This window comes from Lampris incognitus, chromosome 16 (genome assembly GCF_029633865.1).
Source record: "Lampris incognitus isolate fLamInc1 chromosome 16, fLamInc1.hap2, whole genome shotgun sequence".
NCBI classification, from domain to species: Eukaryota; Metazoa; Chordata; class Actinopteri; order Lampriformes; family Lampridae; genus Lampris; species Lampris incognitus.
The window spans coordinates 21,062,834-21,085,912 of NC_079226.1; the positions used below are offsets into that span (position 1 = coordinate 21,062,834).

The 23,079-nt window shown below is 41.2% G+C and overlaps 5 protein-coding genes across 8 annotated transcripts; 3 read left to right on the forward strand and 2 right to left on the reverse strand.

Moving 5' to 3' along the window:
• Positions 1-491: 491 nt before the first annotated feature.
• atxn3 (ataxin 3) lies at positions 492-8,250 on the forward strand. Of its 3 annotated transcripts, XM_056295757.1 has the most exons (11): positions 492-536; positions 1,068-1,232; positions 1,348-1,392; positions 1,497-1,582; positions 1,698-1,764; positions 1,884-1,971; positions 2,041-2,176; positions 2,354-2,523; positions 5,747-5,906; positions 5,997-6,070; positions 6,188-8,250. In XM_056295757.1, exons 1-11 carry the CDS (start codon positions 492-494, stop codon positions 6,238-6,240), a joined length of 1,089 nt encoding a protein of 362 aa, XP_056151732.1. In that variant the 3' UTR covers positions 6,241-8,250. The 3 variants fall into 3 exon arrangements, 2 of the variants coding, with proteins under 2 accessions (XP_056151732.1, XP_056151733.1); XR_008811716.1 differs by lacking the exons at positions 5,997-6,070; positions 6,188-8,250 and adding an exon at positions 4,645-4,882 and having other exon boundaries at positions 5,747-5,757; XM_056295758.1 differs by lacking the exons at positions 5,997-6,070; positions 6,188-8,250 and adding an exon at positions 4,645-4,778 and having other exon boundaries at positions 5,747-5,784.
• Positions 8,251-8,510: 260 nt separating this feature from the next.
• Positions 8,511-10,574, forward strand: serpina10b (serpin peptidase inhibitor, clade A (alpha-1 antiproteinase, antitrypsin), member 10b). 2 transcript variants are annotated; one of them, XM_056296381.1, is made up of 5 exons: positions 8,511-8,544; positions 8,738-9,363; positions 9,501-9,778; positions 9,900-10,043; positions 10,140-10,574. In XM_056296381.1, the coding sequence occupies exons 1-5, from the start codon at positions 8,531-8,533 to the stop codon at positions 10,329-10,331; spliced, it is 1,254 nt and encodes a 417-aa protein (XP_056152356.1). In that variant the 5' UTR covers positions 8,511-8,530; the 3' UTR covers positions 10,332-10,574. The 2 variants fall into 2 exon arrangements, with proteins under 2 accessions (XP_056152356.1, XP_056152357.1); XM_056296382.1 differs by having other exon boundaries at positions 8,517-8,524.
• Positions 10,575-10,731: 157 nt separating this feature from the next.
• Positions 10,732-16,305, forward strand: ddx24 (DEAD (Asp-Glu-Ala-Asp) box helicase 24). The gene is made up of 9 exons (XM_056295640.1): positions 10,732-11,882; positions 11,993-12,487; positions 12,873-13,026; positions 13,131-13,643; positions 14,074-14,149; positions 15,009-15,197; positions 15,285-15,414; positions 15,494-15,736; positions 16,168-16,305. Exons 1-8 carry the CDS (start codon positions 10,997-10,999, stop codon positions 15,727-15,729), a joined length of 2,679 nt encoding a protein of 892 aa, XP_056151615.1. The 5' UTR covers positions 10,732-10,996; the 3' UTR covers positions 15,730-15,736; positions 16,168-16,305.
• On the reverse strand, positions 15,727-19,869 carry LOC130126227 (ubiquitin thioesterase OTUB2-like). Its single transcript, XM_056295641.1, has 6 exons — positions 19,708-19,869; positions 19,202-19,282; positions 18,978-19,096; positions 18,796-18,880; positions 16,392-16,583; positions 15,727-16,252 (listed from the first exon to the last, which is right to left on the reverse strand). Exons 1-6 carry the CDS (start codon positions 19,708-19,710, stop codon positions 16,046-16,048), a joined length of 687 nt encoding a protein of 228 aa, XP_056151616.1. The 5' UTR covers positions 19,711-19,869; the 3' UTR covers positions 15,727-16,045.
• A 380-nt stretch (positions 19,870-20,249) lies between these two features.
• On the reverse strand, positions 20,250-22,795 carry si:ch1073-416d2.4 (coiled-coil domain-containing protein 42 homolog). Its single transcript, XM_056295378.1, has 9 exons — positions 22,689-22,795; positions 22,471-22,510; positions 22,116-22,292; positions 21,429-21,586; positions 21,260-21,342; positions 20,953-21,125; positions 20,732-20,842; positions 20,524-20,640; positions 20,250-20,435 (listed from the first exon to the last, which is right to left on the reverse strand). Exons 1-9 carry the CDS (start codon positions 22,793-22,795, stop codon positions 20,250-20,252), a joined length of 1,152 nt encoding a protein of 383 aa, XP_056151353.1.
• Positions 22,796-23,079: the final 284 nt, after the last annotated feature.

Sequence of the window (23,079 nt, forward strand, 5' to 3'; positions counted from 1 at the left end):
TTTACTTAGAGGATCAACAGCCTTATTCAGATGAATATTGAAAACACCATGAATCAGAATCTCATCAGAGTGAGTAACAAGGCCTGAGACAAATTCTCCAAATTCTTCAAGAACTAACGAGTAACAGCCAGGAGGCCGATAGAGTATCCCAATTTGGACTGAGCCGAGTTTATTCATGGCTGAGGGAGATGGACCTAGAACAAGAGACTTAGAAAACTGGAATTTAGATTCAAGTCTAGAAGTCAAATTGAAAATAGATTTATATATTAAGGCAACACCCCCACCTTCTTTATTTGCCTATGTGTATTTTTTTCTTTTTTCCTTTTTTTTTCTTTTTTTGCCGCTAGACATTCTGGTCCACTCACCAGTCCAGTTGGTGGCGGTAATGCGCTAAATCGTTGTTTGCCAACCGCCAACAATTCTAAAAGAAGAAAAAAAAGCAGACGGACAGGCTGTGACGTTGAAGCCAGCGGGGTGAGGGTCAGAGTTGAATGTTTGACAGAAAATTCAACATGGAGTCGATATTTCACGAGAAAGTAAGTTTTTGTGTTTTGTTTTGAAATAGTTAACAATCGAGGAGATTCCGAGTTTGTTCTCATCGTTTTAAAACGTGCGTCGGTGATTTACTCAGGTGCTCTGTAGTGTGTTTACACTTGACCACCCTGGATGTGTTTGCTGGTGGTAATTGCAATGTTGTTGTTGGCCAGCTAGCTAATGCTAATAGCATCCGTTAGTCAGAAAATGCATAAGCCATGCTAACATTAGCTTTCCACCTAGCAGTTGCCGGGTTACATAGCTTTCTCGTAATACCCGGTTGCTTTTTAAAGATAAGATGATGGACCATTTGAGCATGCTTCGCCGTCCAGATTTAACTGGGAAAAAAAAACGTTAGGTGATGTAACTGGTGCATGATTTTTTTTTAACCGGGATATCAAATCATGTTTTAAATTTTACTTTCTTTTCAAATATGCTGATTTGTTCTGCAATTATTCTTAAGAGTTAATTGTAACGATGGTTGGCCATAACCGTAAGATTGGTACAGTAACTCTCCGTCGTTTGGTTTTCAGCAAGAGGGTTCCCTTTGCGCCCAGCATTGTCTCAACAACCTATTGCAGGGTGAGTATTTTACAGCTGTGGATCTGTCCTCAATTGCTCATCAGCTGGATGAAGAGGAGCGGATGAGAATGGCTGAAGGTGGTATGGCCAGTGAGGAGTACAGGACCTTCTTGCAAGTGAGCTGGTATCATTGTTGACTCTTATTACTATAGTCTTGCACATGGCTAACAATAATACATTCAGAATCATTTTATTTGTTACTAAGCTTATGCTTTCTGAATATATTTGTAGCAACCATCTGGAAACATGGATGACAGTGGTTTCTTTTCGATTCAAGTGAGTTTTAGACAGCCACTTTCATGGCATTACATGAGATTTCATTATGAGTCCATCAAATAATTTGATTGTATCAATCCTATTTTTTCATGTTATATCATTAGGTTATTAGTAATGCTCTGGGAGTATGGGGCTTGGAGCTGATCCTTTTCAACAGCCGAGAATATCAAAGCCTAATGATAAATCCAATGTAAGTTTTCTATTTTATCAGCATGTCATCGTCCAAAATTTCATAAATAAACTATTTATTTTGACTAATAATAGCTATTGCACCCAACCCCTAAAATACTACTCTCGTTTTACAGAAATGAGAAAGCCTTTATTTGCAACTACAAGGAGCACTGGTTTACAATACGTAAACTTGGGCAGCAGGTATGAATTTCAGCAATGGATTGTTTGTAGTCAAAAACAAGACCTAGCTTGTCCACATGTAATATAACTGCGAAATGTAGCCTGACATGTTAAAAATATTCTTTTTTTTTTCATCACAGTGGTTTAATCTGAACTCACTGTTGACTGGACCAGAGTTAATATCAGACACCTATCTAGCCCTCTTCCTTGCACAATTACAACAGGAAGGTAAACATGTAATTTAATATCTTCTTATGTTGCTATGCAGAGAAAGTAGCTGAAATCATGTCTTTGCAGGTTATTCCATATTTGTGATCCGAGGAAATCTCCCTGAGTGTGAAGCTGAACAGATACTTGGCATCATGAGAGTTCAGCAGCAGCAGCGGCCTAGGCTTATTGGAGAGGACGAAGTCCAATCAAGTAGTGGCCAAGGGTATGTGCTGATTGAATGGAAGACCAGAAATTCATCCAAAAATAACTATGTTAGAGCATACTGTAAAGCATTTTATACTAAAGAATATACTGAAATAGCCTTTTTTATGTAATGGTTTTGCAATTTAAATATTTTCATTGCCACTACTGATCTGATAATGCCCTCTATTCTGAGCAGAAGATCGGCAGCAATGGACCATCATCCAGAGACAGGCTTGGGTCTGGAGGATGAAGTTGTGGATGAAGATGAAGAGGAGTTAAAGAGGGCACTGGCATTGAGCAGACAGGACATGGAGGTGGAAGATGAAGAGGCCGACCTTCGTAGGGCCATACAGCTAAGCATGCAGGGTAAGGGATGGCTTGTGCAAATGGTATAAAATTTGTTCCTTCAACAAGTGATCACCTCCTCAAATCTGTTTCAGCAACATTGTAATTCATGATATCTTGGAGCTGATGTAAATACAATACCCTTCCACAGGGCTCTAGAGGGGGCTGTCACATTTTGCAACTGTTTTTTTTAATTTATAATTAGGTGCACCAACATGAATTGCAAATGCCCCCCCCTTTTTTTTTTAATATATGAAGTTAATTTTTCCGTTGCTTATTACTACTGAGAGAGAATGTGTGCACATGCATGCGTGTTTTGTGTGTGTGAGGGAGCGAGAGACAGAGGAGCCAATGCAAGGCAAACTGAACATGCATGATCACGTGTTCATTTCCGTCATCTTTATACAAATAAGGATGCAGAGCAATACACAAGTTTCACCTGCATGTGAAGATGGGTGGACTTCATTTAACTGCAGTCTCAGGGAAAAGTACTTTCTGTTTCATAATTACTTCAATTTATTTCAAATTTCACTGTCATTTTGACATCAGGTTTGGTTTATGCATGTATCTAGCATAAAAGTAGAATAAATTCAATGCATTCAACACTCGAATTGCAATGCAAAACATTTGCAATGCAACATCAAAGTAAAGAGGCAGTGTCAGCAGACTCATTAGGAATGAATAAACCTCTGGTGCAGTGCTACACATTCAACACATTTAAGTGTATTCCTTTAAGTTTAAATATGAAGCACAATTTATGCAAGGACAGATTTCTCCTGCTATAGCACAGAACTAAAAAAGACTTCTGTATAGTAAGGGACTGTCAAAAAATTACAAACTGCAAAATGTTTAAATAGAATAACTTGGCACCCTAATGACATTGATACTTCTAATGACTTTTAACTGACTGCATCTGAAGATCACTCTCAGCCCATATACATTAACAAGTAATTCAATTCTAGATATTTTTTTTAAAAATTGTAAACATGTTTTTATTCCTTCCACTGGGTCACACTGTTGCCTCACAGCAAGAAGGTCCTGGGTTCGAACCCCAGGCCATCCCAGGTCCTCTCTGTGTGGAGTTTGCATGTTCTCCCCGTGTCTGCGTGGGTTTCCTCTGGGTGCTCCGGTTTCCTCCCACCATCAAAAAGACATGCATGTTAGGGTTAATACTCCTGTCTGTGCCCCTGACCAAAGCAATGGAAAGAAGAACTGGAGTTTGTCCGCGGGCGCTGCAGCTGCCCACTGCTCCTATGCAATAGGATGAGATGAATGCAGAAAACAAATTCATTGTAAGAATACAATGTCAAATTGGATTTTATTTCATATTAATACATGCCATTATTTTAACATTTCTGAAACAATATCATATGGAGAAAAAAACTAGTTAAAAAAAAAACATCTTTATATTGCCGTGTAGCTCCCCCGTTATATGGAAACACCAGTGGGAAGCCGGATGTGGGTATGTGTCCTGGTCGCTGCACTATCGCCTCCTGTGGTTGGTTGGGGCACCTGTTCAGGGGGGAGGGGGAACTGGGGGGAATAGCGTGATCCTCCCACCTGCTACAACCCCCTGGCAAAACTCCTCACTGTCAGGTGAAAAGAAGCAGCTTCCAACTCCACATGTATCAGAGGAGGCATGTGGTAGTCTGCAGCCCTCCCCGAATCGGCAAAGGAGGTGGAGCAGTGACCAGAACAACTCGGAAAAAAGGGTAATTGGCCAAGTACAATTGGGATGGCTTGGACGTGTGGAGGAGAGATGCTGGGTATATTGGGAGAAGGATGCTGAATATGGAGCTGCCAGGGAAGAGGAAAAGAGGAAGGCCAAAGATGAGGTTTATGAATGTGGTGAGGGAAGACATGCAGGTGGCTGGTGTGACAGAGGAAGATGCAGAAGACAGGAAGAAATGGGAATGGATGATCTGCCGTGGCGACCCCTAACGGGGGCAGCCGAAAGTAGTAGTAATAGTAGGCCAAGTACAATTGGGGAGGAAAAGGGGGAAAAAAATCCCCAAACAAAAAAAAAACAAAAAACCTAGACTCTTTATTTGTGATGTCCCTAAGATACTAAAGCTGAAGCAAAATCCATTTTGATTTTGTCTGTGAATGTTCTCATTTCTGTGAATGTTCTCATTCATCCAGGTCATGGTTATCCAAAGGAATTGAATCGAGTGCAACTGGACTTGGTATATATCCGTGAAGACGTTTCGCCTCTCATCGAAGAGGCTTCATCAGTTCGTGCCTTTCTGACTAGACCAAGCTAGTCTGACTGGCTGGTGATGAAACTCAGATATTTATCCTCTTTGGAGTCGTTATCAGAGCTAATGATGTCCATGGCTCTTTGTGTTCTGATGTTTAGCAACGCCCGTCGTTATCAGAGGTATTGATATGCGTGGCTCTTTTGTGTTCCGATGTTTAGCAACGCCCGTCGTTATCAGAGGTATTGAGATGCGTGGCTCTTTGTGATCCGATGTTAAGCAGCGACGGTCGTTGGGGGTGTTAGTTTCGACTTCGTTAGTGCTCCATTCAGTGGTCATGAGTCGTTGGAGCCGTTAGTGACCGACTGTTGTTCTTGGAGGCTAAGCTTCTTGAGTCTCCTGGGTAGAGATGAAAGGTGACATTTAGATTTTATGATCTCACAATTGAGTCAATCTGGCTAAGAATGGTATCACCATGCCTGGAGAAGATTAAACTGAGCAGACCTAGGATTTGGTGAGCAGAATTCAATACTGACAACACTGCCCGCTCCATGACACATTGTTAGCCATACTTAACTGTTATTTGACAATTGGAAGCAATGAATGAAGCCTATTTATATTTTTGGAGCACTTTTTCCTAGTATGCAAAGTTTTGGTTTGAACAGATTGATTCAGTTTTTGAAATCAAAATGACCATGATGGTTACTTGAATTAAGGTGGTCTCTTATTGATAGTCATTTCAGTTGTCCTTTGATTGTGTTGGATCTGTTTTTGAGGTGTTGAGGAATTTCTTTGTACTCAAAGATTTAGACTGAGCAATCCAAATTCACAGAATTCTCTTTCAAAGTGTATTGCACGTAACTTGATTTTTTTTTATCATTTATTTATTGACAACTGCGTTCCTAACAAAAATAATGACAGCAGGATATAATGACCGTCGTGAGACCAGATAGTTTTACGGTACTGATAATGTGTTGTTTCAATAGAAAGCATAGCAGGTTTCTTTCTTTAATAAATTATTTTCTTTTAAAATGTTCTTTTTATAGGAGCAGTGATGAGCAACAAGTCTTCAGAGTTAAAAGTGGCAAATGTAAAGAGTATCAGCCAGGGAGCAGGGAGTTCTGCAGCAGGAGGACCAGGAGGCGCTCAGACTGAGACACTCACAGCAGAGGAACTGAGAAGGAGGCGACAAGCCTACTTTGATCGGTAGGTTCAGCTGCCATGTGTGGTGACGCAACATGTTGCTCAAACACTGTTGATATTTTAATAAAAATTCCTTTTTTTTTTTATTCCTAGGCAATCCCAGCAACAACAACAAGTTCAGCCCACCATTCCTCAACAAATTGACACCAAATCTTTAGGTGGCTCAGGTGAGGAAGTGTACATTTTCCCCTTGTTTGTTGTTATATTTCAGATAATCTAACTATCTTGAATGAATATCATCCCAGACGCTAAGGCAATAATTTTATCTCACTTACCTCTTCTAGGACCAAAGGATAGTAGTTCTGAAGAAGGCTCACAAAACAAGCCCAGCCAGTGAAGTGGAGAAAGCTCTTCCAGTGGCCTATTTGTTTACAAGCTGCCTGGATTGGTACCCCATCCAGGGGTAGCTTTGCTCTTTCCTCTAACCTTTCGCACATGCGAACGTAAGGCCCGCCAGAAGTCTGGCACATTTCCCCTTGTTGGTTCGCTGACAGGCTATAGAGAAGGCAATAACACAGACAGAGCTAGTCTAATCTAGCTCTGAACTAGCCCAGAAGCTGGGAAAGGGTGAATACAGTACTCTGATGCAGTTTACCCCAGTCTGTAATGGCCTTTTTACCATAGCGCCTTCTATGTGTAATTTATCCGTTTTTATTTCTACTCTCTTGTTTCTCTCAAGATGGAGTAGTATTTTTGGCATCCAACGTGTTTAATTTGCAGGCAGAAGCATACCATTATGGGTGCTCTGTGGGCACCATATGGGACCACTGATTAGACCACAGATTGAGCTTTGATAGTGAGTAGGAGAGCCTCAAGTCTTGTGCTACCTTACCTCATTGAGATCATAGATTGCATGAGGTGATCCTGAACCCCATCCTAGTCCATTGGATTATCTGTTGTCTAAAACTCTTTCTTACAGAATTATATTGTCATTGAATTTATGATACTGTGGTACAGTGAACACCAAAAGTATGTGGATAACAACACATTCATTAATGTCCTGGGTCCATGGTCTGTCATTAAATATGGTTGCCGAATTATGCATTAATTGTGGGATAAAATTATTAGCAGCCTTAATCTTTGAGTGTCTTTATGCATGCTCACACAGAAAGTTGAATCAGTTCATCTGGACCAGATGAACTGATTCAACTTTCTGTGACTTCATTTTTGAGGTTTCATCTGCTTCTGATGACTGGAAATAAATACAAAAGATCAATTGAGATATTTCTATAACTACAGATTTTGTGCTGCGAAATCCATATATAGACAGATTTTGAGTGTATTTTCCAAAATTTTAAACATGAAAATTCAAATGAATGAAGTTCACTATCCATAAACATCAACAAACTACTGCTTACAGATGAAATTGTTATCCGTAACTTATACACAGTATTAGGTATTACTTCTTTACCGTAATTTAGAGCATAATCTTGTGCGCATCTGGGTGCTACGAAAGATGCATTCATTTAAAAAAAAAAAAAGTTTACATAGCTAATTTTAAAGTGCAACATGAAATAGGTGGCAACTATCAATTTGTGTTGTGAGGCTGCAGAGTTCTGGAAATCATCTGCTGATCAACTACGTAGTGAAATAATTTGATATGTTTGTCTGGCAAAATACTTTTTAGCATTTTGAAATGGGAACAGTTTCTCTTTACCGTCCCTTTTAGGGTTCAGTCAAAATATATTCTGAATTCAAGCCGGCGCTGCTGACGGTATGTTAACCTCATAATCTGTACCGATTACAATCCAAAGAATTAAGAGCACGGAAGCATGACCTAAACAATGTGTCACTGTGCAAATACTTTTTATGCTCATTGTATTTTCTTTCGCTGCTCTAGTTTCAAATTGATTTCTTTTCTTTTTTTTGCAAACTTCAAATTGTTTGTGGTGAAACGGCAGACATCAGAGTTGCAAAGGGATCAACGTTGCTAACGGGACTGTAGTATTGTTTCCATGGAAATAATCAATGGATCAGTTTGATGTACCATTCAAAGTTCAGTGTGCACCCTTTGTCCTCACAACAGATTCCTCTACAAACAGAGTACTGGATCCTACGAAGAGTTTGAAATTGTCATATTGTGTTAGTTTACTTTCAGAATGATTCCACGATCTCATTCTCTTTCTTGGTTTTGATATTTTCTCCGGGTTTGTTTGGCTGTTAGTGTAATAGTCTGAAATAGTGAAAGACCATTAAGTGTCGGTTGTGTGAATTCATATGATTGCATTATTTTCACTCCTTTTCATTCTTACAATAGGCACCAGTTAATCATTTTGGCTATTCTTTACATCCATGTTAGTGCAGTACATATTTTACTGTTGGATTTTCTTTCTAGGATTAAATTGAGATTCCCACTGCTGTCTCATGTTGTTATTTTGTAATATTTATTTGAGTGTGTACTTGCTGAGTGGATCATACATTAGTCCAAAGTCTCGGCAAATTACTAAACCTCTGATAGGAACACACTGAATACTGGAAAATATTTCCGAATCATTTTGATCAACATGACAGAATGTATTTCATGGTTAATATATAACCCCTAAAGCACACTTGCACTTTGTTTCCCCAAATAATAGATGGCAGTTAAAGACATAATATCCTGCTGATATTCAAGCTGAGCGGTACGTATGTCAAATTACAGGTTAGCATGATAATTGTATATTGGCTGCATCCATCTACTACATATCATGGTTTTACAAAAAAAAGTCTCAGTGAGGTCAGTAAAGGGATTGTGTCTATCTGTTTTACTCTGCCTATTTGATGTGTCAGTTTTTAAATGCTGGTTTAACACTGCTAACTGAACACCTTTTGAAATATACACTGCGCCATTACAGCTTTGGCTCACAGGAAGAAACGATGGTGATGAAGAAAGTGAAGATGGGATTCCTTTTCTTCCTAATTTGTATGTGCCTGCTGGTCCCTGTCCACCCAACACAACGGCTTAGTCCCACCATCACGGATCTTGCCTTCAAAAATGTGGACTTTGCCATGAACCTCTACAGAAAAATATCCAGTTACCACGACAAGAACATCTTTTTCTCACCCTTAAGCATCTCGACCACGTTTGCTACTCTGTCCATGGCTTCAGATGGTGAGACCCAGAAAGAAATCCTGAAGGGACTCAACCTGCACCAGTTGGAGCAGGTTGAGGAGCCAGAGCTGATTCCGAGGCTTTTTCAACAGCTTTGTGGGAACATCACACGGAATGGTTCACTGAGACTGGACCAAGGCACGGCCCTATTTGTATCGCAGCAGTTTGAGATAGAAAAAATATTTGATGAGCAGATCAAAAGGTTTTTCAATGCTGATGTCAGGACTGTAGACTTCATGGACCCAAAATCCAGTAGTGGCATCATTAACGAGTACATCGAACAAAAGACTGGAAGTAAAGTGGCAGAGATAATAACGAACTTGGATTCACAGACCCAGCTGTTGTTGATCAACATCATTTTCTTTCAGGGTAAGTCGGTCCTATTGGCCACTCTTCCTGAGATTTTTGACCTTCCAATCTAGATAAATTGTGGCACTACGGTTGGCATTTGTGTTTTCACCGTGAACCTTTAGCCTTTGTAATGAAACAACTTGTTTCTTCCACAGGAGAGTGGCAGATGCCTTTTAACCCCAATCACACAGAAAATAGACCTTTCCACATTGACAACTATAACATTGTCCAGGTGCCGATGATGTTCAAAGATGATGAGTTTTACACAACGGAAGATGTTCCACTTGGTGCCAAAGTGCTGAAGTTACCATACAAGCAGGGTATTGCCATGTTAATCCTGCTACCGAACAAAGGCATGGACTACAGTTTAGTTGATGATAAGATCACTGCAAAGAGATTCCTCTCTTGGGTCAAACAGCTGCGTGAAATGCAAGTACACCATCGCTCACTGAGTGGAAAAGTATACTGCCACATTGAATGTAACAACTCTATAAAAGCTAAATTGTTTATTCACCACTTGTGTGTAATATCAGATATTCTTTGTTCACAGGAAGCTAGAGGTCCATATGCCCAAATTCAAGCTGGAGCAATCCTATTTGCTGCACGACATTCTGCCAGATTTAGGTGTCAGTGGTGTCTTCCATGACTCAGCCAATCTTACAAAGCTGAGTAGGAACAGAGGCCTGAAAGTGTCAGAGGTTAGTTTTATGGTAATCGTTGATCTTATTATTTTGTTGTAAGTATGAAAAAGATAACCTGAGCAACTGAAGCACTCATGTCCATCATGTGTACAGGTGCTGCACAAGGCTGTGATTGAGGTGGATGAGAAAGGGACCACTGCAGCAGCTGCCACAACAGCTGGCATCATTGCATATTCCTTACCCAGGCCCTTCATCATCAATAGACCGTTCTTCTTCTTCATCTACCATGAGGAGACAAACACTTTGTTGTTCATGGGAAGGGTTATAGACCCCACCAAAATATAGCGATAAACAATATTGCTTTCAGTTATGAAGTGCATTCAAGCAATCTCAGCTTAATGTTTTTTTTTTAATGGATCAATTAATGGCCAGATAGATATCTTCTATATCTGGAACGTTGCTGGAATTTGTTTAATTAAAAACTGTACCCCTAAAAATGGGTTTGCAAATATTTTGTAAAGGTTACATTTGTTTTGTTGCTGATACTCTGAACACATGCTCTTCAATTCCTACAGTAATAAAGAATTTACAGTATTTCACCGCTCTCTTTTTTTAACCCTAATTGAATCATCACTGATGGCGGCTCCGAGACACTGACGTCATTCGATGACGCAGTGTCAGTGGTTGTCCACGCTGTTGTCTAATAAAGTTTTTTAAACCACGTGATCTACACTGTAATGGCTGCGCCCTCCTGCCATGCGGGGGTACCATCTAGTGTACCAAGTTTTTGAAAACCGGATCGGAAAGGATATCGAGTAGTTTATAACTCTTTTGCTTTTTCAAGCTAATCTTGTTTTGGCTATTCTGGGAGTTATTCGTCCTATAGGCGCTAGTATTGTACAGAATTATTTGTGCAAGCGTAAAGCGGTTATCTAGACTTCGCGTAACATTAAATGTATTCGTTGAGCCTTGCGTTACTTAATATTTGATTGATTCCACTTCATAGCAAAATGAAGATGAAAAAGACAAATAGTAAAAACAAGCGACCTGCCTCACGGCTGCGTAAGACGGTCAAACGGGGGATACAAGTAAGAGGCAGTTGGAAAGCTGTGGCGCTGGACCCCAGTATGTTCTCTGAGGAGGGTGTGGGGGACATGGGGGGTCTGGTGTGCTTTGAGGAGCTGACAGATTATCGCTTGGTAGACCCTGTCAAGACTGCAGTTAAAGCAGCAGAAGAACTCGAAAAGAAGAAGAAGAAGAAAGCCAAGAAAAGAAAAACTAGTGAAGAGCAGGGTGGAGATGAACCTGTTGACCAATGCGGAGCGGTCGAAAACACGCCCGAAACATCGAATAAACCAGTAAAGAAGAAAAAGAAATCTGAAGTGAAGATATCCAAACAGGTTAGCAGTTCAACTGATGGCGAAGACAAGGGAGAGGAGGTAGTTGAAGAGGATTATCGAGGCAAGGAGGTGATCCCTGAGTTGAAAGACACGGCACCTTCTTCTGAAATGGACGCTGAGTCACAATCAAATGTAACCAAGAATGAGGAAAAGAGGAAAAACAGGCATAAGAAGGGACAAACAGCTGAAACGGGCCCTGGGGCACAGCCAGAAGATGAGTCTCAAATTAATCTGAAGGTTCAAGCCGAAAAGCAACCATGTCAAGACAAAAAAGCAAATCTCCCTAAAAAGAAGCCGAAGAACTGGACAAATGCTGCCCTTTCTGGCTCTGATGACAAAAATACTGACGTGAGTGCATGGAAGGGCCTGTTTGTTCCGGCTTCAGTGCTGGAGGCACTGAGCAGCCTTGGGTTTGGTTCACCCACTCCTATACAAGCTCTGGTATTGCCCCCAGCTATCAGAGATCATTTGGACATAGTGGGGGCAGCTGAGACAGGTAAGATTAAGGTTATAGCTCCCATTGTCCCAAGCTAATGTATACATTTCTGATTTAAAAATACCATGCATTTCAGTTGCTGTCGCTAATGTGCATGCTATACATTACAGGAAGCGGAAAAACGCTGTCCTTTGGTATTCCAATGATCCATTCCATCCTGGAGTGGAAGAAGGGTTCTGAAGGACAGGATGATGCAGATGACCAGGATAAGGCACACACAAAGGTGGAGAGCCTATATTTGCCAAATCCGAGCGAGTCAGCAGTGGATAATGATGGAGAACAAGTTCAATGCACTGAATCAAATGCTGATTTAATGACAGCACAGGATGGAGAGCACAAAGTGCCTGCGGAGGGAGAGGGTGAAGGCATCACAGAACACGATATAGTTGATGAAGACATTGTCATTGAAGAAGAAAATCAGCATGAAAGGATTGGTTGTGTCAAAGTAATTGAGAATGTGGACTTTGACTTCAACACTTCTGTGGAAGCAGTACAAAGAACTACTGACAGTCAAAATCAGCCTCTACTTGGACTGGTTCTCACCCCAACCAGAGAGCTGGCTGTTCAGGTCAAGCACCATATTGATGCTGTGGCAAAATTCACCGGTGAGTCATTGATTAAGTTGTCATGATGGTGGGGCAGAAATAGAAAAAGGTTAGAGAAGTAGACTTGCAGCTATGTAGTTGAAGCCCTGGGCCTGCTTGGCTAGGGATGGACATTCTCAAAGCGAAGAGGTTGTCTTCCTCAGCGACTGTTAATGTATTCTTGAGCATGACATTCAACTACAGCCACCAGTAGGAGGCTGAGGTTGTGTTGGACAGCTCCCCAAAGCAAATGTGTTTAATTCTCTGAAAGTGAAGTACGGTGTTGCCTTCAAAGAGCGTGTCCAACACCAGTTTTCCATAGCTGAGTAAACCACTTGAAAAATTGTAGAGGTTTGATTCTTGGAATAGACTGATCTATCTTAAATTACATTTTACTGTTTTGCAGATATAAAAACGGCTCTAGTTGTGGGTGGAATGGCACTGCAGAAACAAACAAGAATGCTGAAGCGCAGGCCAGAAGTTATCATAGCCACTCCTGGTCGTCTGTGGGAGTTGATCAAGGAGAGGCATCCCCATCTTCTGAACCTCAGATATCTCAGGTAAGTTACATTTCCTATCAACATTTCTCTCCCTCTCCAGATATCATTTTATTAAGATCCATTGTTATTGGCCTTGGCTCTGACTCAATATCATCGTTGCACAGGTGCCTTGTAATTGACGAAGCAGACCGCATGGTAGAAAGGGGCCACTTTGCAGAGCTGGAGTGTCTCCTAGAGATGCTTAACACTGTTCACTTCAACCCCAAGAGGCAGACATTTGTGTTTTCTGCCACCCTGACCATGGCCCACAGCCTGCCCATGCGCCTCTTGCAGAAGAAAAAGAAGAATCTTGATCAAAGAAGTAAGCTGGAAATGCTCATGGAGAAAGTGGGGATTAAGTCCAAGCCCAAAATCATTGATCTGACTAGGAAGGAGGCTACAGTGGCGACCCTTACAGAGACACGGATACATTGCGAAAAGGAGGAGAAGGACTTCTTCCTCTATTACTTCCTGCTCCAATACCCCGGGCGAACCATGGTGTTTGCCAACAGCATTGAGTGTATCAAGAGGCTCAATGCTCTACTGGTCATCTTGGACTGGACTCCGCTGCCTCTTCATGCCAACATGCACCAGAAACAGCGCCTCAAAAACCTGGAGAGATTTGCTGAGAGGGAAAAGTGAGTCAAAGATACAAGATGCAGTTGCAGTCTGAAAGAAGTTGTTTTTGGTTTAGCCTACTTTAGCCTTTTTTAAGGGATTTTGAAATTAAAAATTGCTAACTGCTGGTCTAAGCTTAGGTCATACTAGACAGGCCTCAACGGGTTTGTTGTATTTTCTCCAAGTGAAGTTGCATCATCGAGGCTTCCGTGAATGACTACATGAACACTGATAGCAACACTGCTTGTTGATACCGTCACTTAGTCTCATACTCATCATTTTCCAGCTCCTTAATTATCACAGACACTTGAATTTCACTCTTCTGTGAATGACCACATGAACATTAATTTTATAGATGCAGTTATTACAGTCTCCTAATATTCTCTGCTTAGCATTATCTGGCTCTTTGATGATCACTCTAATGCGTGAATTTCATAATGCCATTCACAGATGTGTTCTCCTGACCACTGATGTGGCAGCAAGGGGACTGGATATCCCTGATGTTCAGCATGTTATTCATTACCAGGTATGCTTTTTGACACTTGCCTCCAGGTATGCTTTTTGACACTTGCCTCTATCCATCCATCCATTATCCAAACAACTTATCCTGCTGTCAGGGTCGCGGGGATGCTGGAGCCTATCCCAGCAGTCATTGGTAGCAGGCGGGGAGACACCCTGGACAAGCCGCCAGGCTATCACAGGGCCCACACACACACACACACACACACACACACACCTAGAGGCAATTCAGTATGACCAATTCACCTGACCTACATGTCTTTGGACTGTGGGAGGAAACCGAAGCACCCAGAGGAAACCCACTTGCCTCTAGTTGGTACTTATTGTCTTTTTCAAATTGCTTATATGTATCAGGTTCTTAACACGTTGTATATTTCATGATTTCTAGATGTCCTCTCAGGTTATTGTCAGTTGCTATGCACTAACATGGCATGATCTGAATCCTAAGACCAACGAGCACTCCCACTTCAGAAAACTGGGGCATGGAGTTGGAGACACTTCTATATACTATAAACTGTGATTTTTTTTTTTTTCATGGTTTGATTATATTTCAATTTTTAGTAGTCGGGGGGGGTATTCTTGTATCTTAATTTTAGAGGCACGACAACACTTGATCAAAGCCTTTTCTTTATTAAAGGTGTTTCATTTAAATTTCTATGTAGATCCAACCCCTCGTGCTAAAAATACCTTAGTTTTATATGGTCAGTTGACTTAAAATTAAATGTCTTTGCATCGTTCTGGGTAATGGAGTAAGTGAAATTCACACTATTCTAAATGTGAAATAGTTGTCTCTAAGGCTGTATTTGGTATACAAACAAACACCTTACTATGATGTGTTTCTAAGAATATGTTCCTGTGCATGCCAGGTTCCCAGGACATCTGAGACGTACGTCCATCGTAGTGGCCGAACAGCGAGAGCCACCAAGGAGGGTCTCAGTTTACTCCTAATAGGCCCTGATGACATGGTGAACTTCAAGAAAATTTACAGAGCTCTTGGGAAAGATGAGGATCTCGCCATGTTCCCCATACAGAACAAATGCATGGCGGCCATCAAGGTAAGATTCATTGGCATTAGGTCCTGTATTTATGTCCAGAAGCACATTTTCTTTATTTAGCATAATATCAAACTTTTACCTTCACAGGAGCGGGTCAACTTGGCCAGGAAGATAGAGAAGATTGAGTTCCACCATAGCAGGGAGCAACAGCATGACTCCTGGTTCAAACAAGCAGCGGAGGCCCTAGAAATGGACCTGGATGATGATGTTTTGTTCGGTAAGACCTAAGTTTGATCATGTCTTATGTTGTTTCAGCATGTTTGAGATGTACTCAGCTATACTATCTCTGTTAATAGGTAAACAAAAGAATGAGGAAGACCACAGACAACAGCAGAAATTGGTGAAAGGGATGAAGAAGCATTTGAAGCATTTGCTCTCCCAGCCTGTATTCAAGAATGTGATAAAAACAAAGTACCCCACCCAAATGGGAACGCTCTCCCTGCCCCAGATTCCCCTTGCAGGATTTGAAACTGCCCTAACCAGTGTCTCAACACAGAAGAAGAAACAAAAGAAAGCACAGCAGCAACAATGACACGAAGGTAGATATATATTTAAAAAAAGGCAATCAGTGACAGTTTATGTAATTGTTCATTTTATACATTTTATAAAAAACTATCAAAAAGAATCCTTTGAAGCATCTTACCATGTTGTGTGTGCATAATCATATTCACTGATGTGTTGTGAAATTACTGTACTTTAAATGGCATGAAAAGCAATTTTGTATAAACGGCATGAAAAATAATTTTCTATAAACCTTTCTCTAAGCCCAGTTTGAGTTTTATTTGACTAATTTACATTAATCCTGAGGTGAGTTGTGTCCTGGTAGATCACTGGCAGTCCCACAATGGTCAGTGGTTTGGTTGCGGGTAGAGAACGTTATAGTGGGATGTTTGGTAGAGAAGGTGTAGGGATGGTTCAGTACCCTCTGGAATGATGTAGTGAACCAGCTGCTGTTCTTGACCTTCCATAGAAACTATGTGGATGCCGATATCCAAAGCCTGCGACAGAGCCAGGATGTCCACATGATCACACTCCATTCCCATGGTCTCCACTTCCTGAAGGAAGACAACATAGGGATTGGCTAGCTACACAGTCAAGAAAAAAAAGCGTTTGTATATACAATTTGTGGTTTAGTCCTGTAAATGAAAAATTTCAGGTTCTTTGTTATTGTCACTAGAGGGCAGCGACACTAACTTGTTTACAGTAGGTCTTCAGATTGGGTGCTTCCACAAAGTTGCAGAATTGGTCCTCATGGTTTTGCAGGTAGGCTGAAGTGAGCAGCCTAAAATATTGCACCACACTATCAGAGATAGTTTTATCATTGAAGAGCCTGAGCAGCATCTCTTCCTGATCCTCTGCCTGGCACTGCTCCACAACATTGGTCAACTTCAAAACAACAAAACAGCAGCAATTTGCCTGTGTATTTCTATGCATTATTTTTTTGTCTGTGCATTAATTTGAAACACTGAATAAACTATGGATAATATGGTCACAAGGAACTTATGAGCTTTTGGTTTTGCCATAGCTTCAAATGAAAACTGCTAACAAATTGCAATGTACTGTTTTAGTGGACTTTTTCTTGCATCATAGACATTTTCCTATCAACCAAATATTTTCATATTTTCACATCAGCCAAAACATTAAAACCACCTGCCAAATATTGTAGATCCCCCCCTATGCTACCAAAACAGCTCTGACCCCTCGAGGCATGGACTCCACAAGACCTCTGAAGGTGTCCTCTGGTATCTGGCACCAAGACATTAAGAGTAGATCCTAAGTTGCGAGGTAGGGCCTTCATGGATTGGACTTGTTTTTCCAGCACATCCCACAGATGCTCAATCGGATTGAGATCTTGAGAATTTGGAGGCCAAGGCAACACCCTGAACTCTTTGTCATGCTCCTCAAACCATTCCTGAACAAATTTTGCAGTGTGCATTAAGTCAAGTCAGTTTTATTTGTATAGCCCAATATCACAAATTACAAATTTGCCTCAGTGGGCTTAACAGCAACACAACATCCTGTCCTTAGACTTAGACCCTCTCATTGGATAAGGAACAACTCCCTAAAAAAAACCCTTTAACAGGGAGAAAAAATAGGAAGAAGCCTCAGGGAGAGCAACAGAGGGATCTCTCTCCCAAGATGGACAATGCAATGGATGTGTTTACACAATTTACAGTATACAACATTGAAAGAGGATAAACAGAATTATAATGGACTTGTGAAATTTATGAAGAATATGATGTACAGGATGCCAAAGTCTATCTAGTATCCTTTGATCTTCATCAAATTCATACACACGCACAACAACTCATTATCCTGCTGAACGAGGCCACTGCCATCAGGAAATACCATTGCCATGAAGGGGTGTACCTGGTCTGCAACAATGTTTAGGCAAGTGCCACGTATCAAAGTAGCATCCACATGAATGCCAGGACCCAAGGTTTCCCAGCAGAACATTGGCCAGAGCATCACACTGCCTCTATCAGCTTGCCTTCTTCCCATAGTGCATCCTGGTGCCATCTCTTCTCCAGGTGAACCACGCACATGGCTGTCCGCATGATGTAAAAGAAAACGTGATTCATCAGTTGAAAGCCATCTTCCACTGCACCAAGGTCCAGTTCTGACGTTCACGTGCCCATTTGTAGGCACTATCAACGGTGGACATGGGTCATCCTGGGTACTCCGACCTGTCTGGGGCTACGCAGCAAGCTGCAATGCACTGTGTGTTCTGACACATGTCTATCAAGCCAGCCTTAACTTTTACCGCAATTTGAGCTACAGTAGTGCTTCTGTGGGATCAGACCAAACGAGCTAACCTTCGCTCCCCATGTGCATTAGTGAGCCTTGGGCACCCATGACCCTGTTGCCGGTTCACCGGTTGTGCTTCGTTGGACCATTTTTGATAGGTACTGACAACTCCATACCGGGAACACCCCACAAGACCTGCCGGATTGGAGATGCTCTGACCCAGTCGTTTAGCCATCACAATTTGACCCTTGTCAAAGTTGCTCAGATCCTTACGCTTGCCCATTTTTCCTGCTTCCAACACATCAACTTACAAGAACTGACTGTTCACTTGCTGCCTAATATATCCCACCCCTTCACAAGTGCCATTGTAACGAGATAATGTTATTCACTTACCTTTCATTGGATTTAATGTTTTGGCTAATCATTATATATAAAAATCTGTGTGTATCTTATACAGGCAACACTTACATGGCTCGATATTTCCATGTTGAAGGATAAATTTGATTGATGGAGGCAATAAAGGTTAACATTTTTCCTCTGTTTCTCTTGTCTCCCAGGAACATTCACTGGTTGAGCTCCACAGTGGAGGTTCACCTTTGCATTTTTCTTCACATGTTGCCTTTAGCCTGATAATACATTCTGAAGAATGCTTTCTTTTTCAAAATGTTGGCCTAATAATTGCTGTTCCTATCTGAGTAGTTCATTTTCATCGGTGTGTTGTTACTCGTTTTAATCCAAATCCCCTCCCCTCCACAAAAGGAAATGTATATTTGAGTAGTCTGAGCAATGAGATAGTGTGCGTGCGTGTGTGTGTGCGTGTGTGTGTGTTAAAAAGCCTCTGAATATTCACTGTATTCAAGTGGTCTTTGAAAGAGCTCTCATCAAATCCTGCGGAGGATAATTCTCTCTCGGTCTCCATTATTCTCTCCTTGAACCTGATATGGAAATCAGAAAGACAAAATCTTTCCGTTGCACAACATTAAGACTCATTCGATAAGCAAAAAAGTGCGAAAAATGATCTCGTTGACGAACCTGTGCAAAGCCCTGGTATTTACCAGGATAGATTCCACGTGGGCAAGGCACAGCGCTCTGTAGAAGCAGTTTCCATCTCCACTAATTTTTCTCACCGAGGAAAACTGACCACTCAGATCCTACGAACAACAACAGGCTTACGGTTATGCATGCAGATTGCTGGGTGTAAAGAACAGCAGCGGCCATTTACACGGCAACACCGCCCATCGTCGCTAAAAGCCTACTTTGTGTTTGGCAGCCGGCGTTTGATCAGGGAACAGCGAAGAAATGTCCTCTTTGGGTGACACAAGCCTTGGTGGCTCCGTCTGCCGAGAAAAAAACGAAAGTTTACTGTAGAGTTTGCGAGGAGAGTCTCTACTACTTCTACTTTCGGGTGCTCCCGGAAGAGTAAAAAAAAAAACCACATACCAGAAACCAGAAGTCACTCGTTTTATTTAATTTCTTAGCTAATATAAGAGCCAACGGTTACTCCAAATGACGAGAGACTACACGGCAGTTTGAACCATAATAACGATGATAGACTGACGCAGTCATATCAATGGTCACTAGCATACCTGGAATAGTTATATAAACATCTGTTTTAACACCTGTGTTTCTCTCATGATGGTTTTAAATTAAAAACCTTAACCTGGAGGGCTGATCACCTCTCATTAACAGAAGTGTCTACTCTGATCTTATTTTAAAAAACAACATAGCCTATACGTCACGAAGAACAAATGACAGGACATACCATGTTTGGAGGCTGCAGTGTTGCATTAGTTAACTGATGATTTAGTAGTATAAGATGTTATTTAGGCTAAAGTGACTTAATATTGTAACAAATGCAGTTGTTTAGTTGCTAAGAAAAGCCTGCTGAGCAGCTGTGCATCCAAATATTCTACATTAGTTTCCATGTTATGGTTACCGGATATTTGGAACCACGTGTTCGTTTTAAAGAGACAGTAACCACATTTTTATAATGTCCTATTGAGGCGTTGGATACTACCTGATATGAATAGCTCCTATTCTGAGTTATATTTTGGAATGACCAAAGACGACAAATAATTGCCAACAGTTACTATTTTATTCCATTTTTTAAAAGGTTACAAAGGTTGCAGTCAGAGGTTACAGTCATTATTGTTATTATGTACATTCATACATCCATACATATACATTATATAAAGCTAGATAGATAGCATATATAATATTGAAATATTGCAGCAGCCCTACTACCTTAAGGTTTTCATTCATATCAGTAAAAGCAACAAAATTGGAAGCTTTGAAATATTCATGTCAACTTGATATACCACTCTTCCCACTGACTTTACTTGAACTTTTTAATTGGGTTTTACTATTGATGGTTTTCACTGATACCCTCACACTTTTGTCTGCTAAATCTGTGCCAGCTGTCATTGCAGACCCACACTCCATCAACCTTGTGGCTTTCTTTCCTGTGTCTGTCTTCTCCAGAATATACTCCTGAAAAATGCAAATTGGAATAATCCCGAGTTGAATTAATCAGGGAAATGTTTGTGATCACTGATTAACAGCTACACCATGACATTACCTTTACCATGTCCATCATTGTTAACATGTCCATGTCATTCAGAGGTCCATAGGTATGTAAATAGCACTGCTCTCCAAGGTTCCTCATGGCAATAAATAAGCTTGCAAATTCCTCAACCTGCAAGGAAGTAATGAGAATTTCACTGTCTATGGGTCAAATCATCATTTAAGCAACATTTTCCATGTTAATTCCTTAGTATAAACTGCACCTTGTCTCTGGACTGGCCTTGATCCATCAGCAGGTTCACCTCTGTCTGATTGTTCTGCTCTTTGAGTCTGTCCCATTGACTCTGAAGTTCAGACAGTTCCTTGTTGGTCGTCTGCCGAAGACAGATAGAGAATCTCTAACAGGCTGTTCATCTTCTATCAAGAATTATCCACTATCTATAGGAGAAACTTTTAGGAATGTGTGCTCTTAGGGATGTCTGACCAGCTTGTTGGTGGTGTGCTCCTGCTTCAGAATCTCCAGCTGCCGCTGGCCCCGCTCCAACTCCTCCACCAGCTGCCCTATGCGCAGCATCAGATCCTGGTGGGTGATGGAAAGCGTCTCATGGCGCCGAATGATGGGCATAACCAAAGAATCTGACCCATACTCAAGGTAATCTGGATGGGATTACACAGCCCAATACCGTTCACTGTCTTCCAGTGTATAATAAAGTGATTAGGGACAAACAGGCTCAACTGACAGGCTCACATTGAGTTTGAAGAAAGGAATCAAAATTTAGTGATCAACTTACTCTCAGGTAGATAATCCAGTATGTTCATCAAGTAGTACTCAAAGATTTTGTATTTTGACACTCTCTTCTTTAAACTTTGTTGTCTGTGGGATGAGATGCAGTAAAACAATGTTGAAAAGATACCAACTTGGCATTTTCCTTATCTGGAGTCAAGGTTCAAAGTTCTCACCTGAGTTGAAGTTTCTCCAACTGCTCTGTCAGGTCCTCTATCTCCCTCTTCTTCAGAAGGTTCTGCTCCCTTGCAACCTGGCACTTCTTCAGAGCTCTATGTCGCTTAAGCTCATTATCTTCCATAAACTTTTCAAACTTCTTTACTTTATTTTTGGTCTGAATGAAAATACAAATCCCAAAACCGTCTGAATTAGGGCAATGTCTTTCCACATACCAAGTAAAGTCACCAATATACAGGAATGCTAGCCTTAATTTAAAGTTTTGCTTGTTACAAGTTAAGTTTTATGTTTCATCAAGGAAGTTCGCTCATACAGGGGGTTTGACTCGGTACGATGTTCACATAAAAACATAACACGAGTCGTTAAGTAGAAAGAATAAGTGTCTGCAAATTTCTAGGAAACAGTAACCAGGAATCCACGAGTATCTGCACCTCTAGCAATATCAATCAATCAATCAAGTTGCATTTTATATAGCGCTTTTCTAGCTGCAACAGCCACTCAAAGCACTTTACAATTAATTCACACACACACACACACACATCATCATCATCATCATACATCGATGATGATACTGATCAAATGGAGTACAACCCCTAAATACTTCATTTTAGCTCTCTGTTTCAAAACTTATCCAAGGACCCCAGTGTGTATTTCAAATACACATTGAGGGTGATGTACAAGTTCACCTCTTGTTGTTTTAGTTCCAGTTCAGCCCTTCTCTGGGCTAAAGCATTCATGTGGCCTTTAAACTCCTCCTGTTTCATCAGTAGTTGCATGTGGATGTCGTCCAACTCAACCTGCCTCTTCAGGACAAGGGTCTGCTGCAAAGTGTTCACTCCTGTCTCTAGGATCCTGCTGGCTGTCTACAACATAAGATAACTGGGCTTATTACACTGTGGGGTATAAACTTGTTACGCCTCCCAAAACAAAGTGAACCATCACTAAAGGTCACAACATGTTGTAAACATAATATCATTTTTTTGGAGATGCAAGTAAACAGCTTTGAATTTTGTTCTGGGGTTTTAAAATGTTTTCTCTTACCTCTGTTACAACAGGTATGTGATTGACATTTTTCTCTTCCCTGTAGGATGGGGATTTAGAAAATTGCTAAATCGTTAGTAAACTGCTTTAAAAACATTTATTTAAACAGGACATTGAGAAAACAGACATAACTCTAGGAATTTGCCTAGGGCTACGTACGAGGGCCCATACTTCATCATGCAGTCAGTCAACTGGCCTGTGATCATAGCTAGGCCTACCTGCTCTCTCCCAACTGAGTCACGAAAATGTTTCGCGTTCCACATCCCACTTTCAGCTTCAACCGAGGGTCCGCTTCGTCTAAGAAATTAGGGGAATTATTCGCCATGATTCTAATTCGCCAACTTGTAACGACCAAGTTTAGGTCCCGGTGGAGGATAGGCGCTCCTGTGATTGTTTTCGGTCAGTTTAGGACTGAACGGGGCTCTTCCGGGAGGTTTTCCCGCGTTTGTGTTCCCGTTGCCAGGGAACCACAATGCGGAACCAGCGGGAATGTTCTCCGTTGTCACGGCAACTGTCAGGGAGACGGTCTATTTCATTGACGGGTTAAGAGGCGTAGAGATGAGATGGGCAGCGCCACTTTAAAGCCCACCAGCCTTCATGAATCCCAAA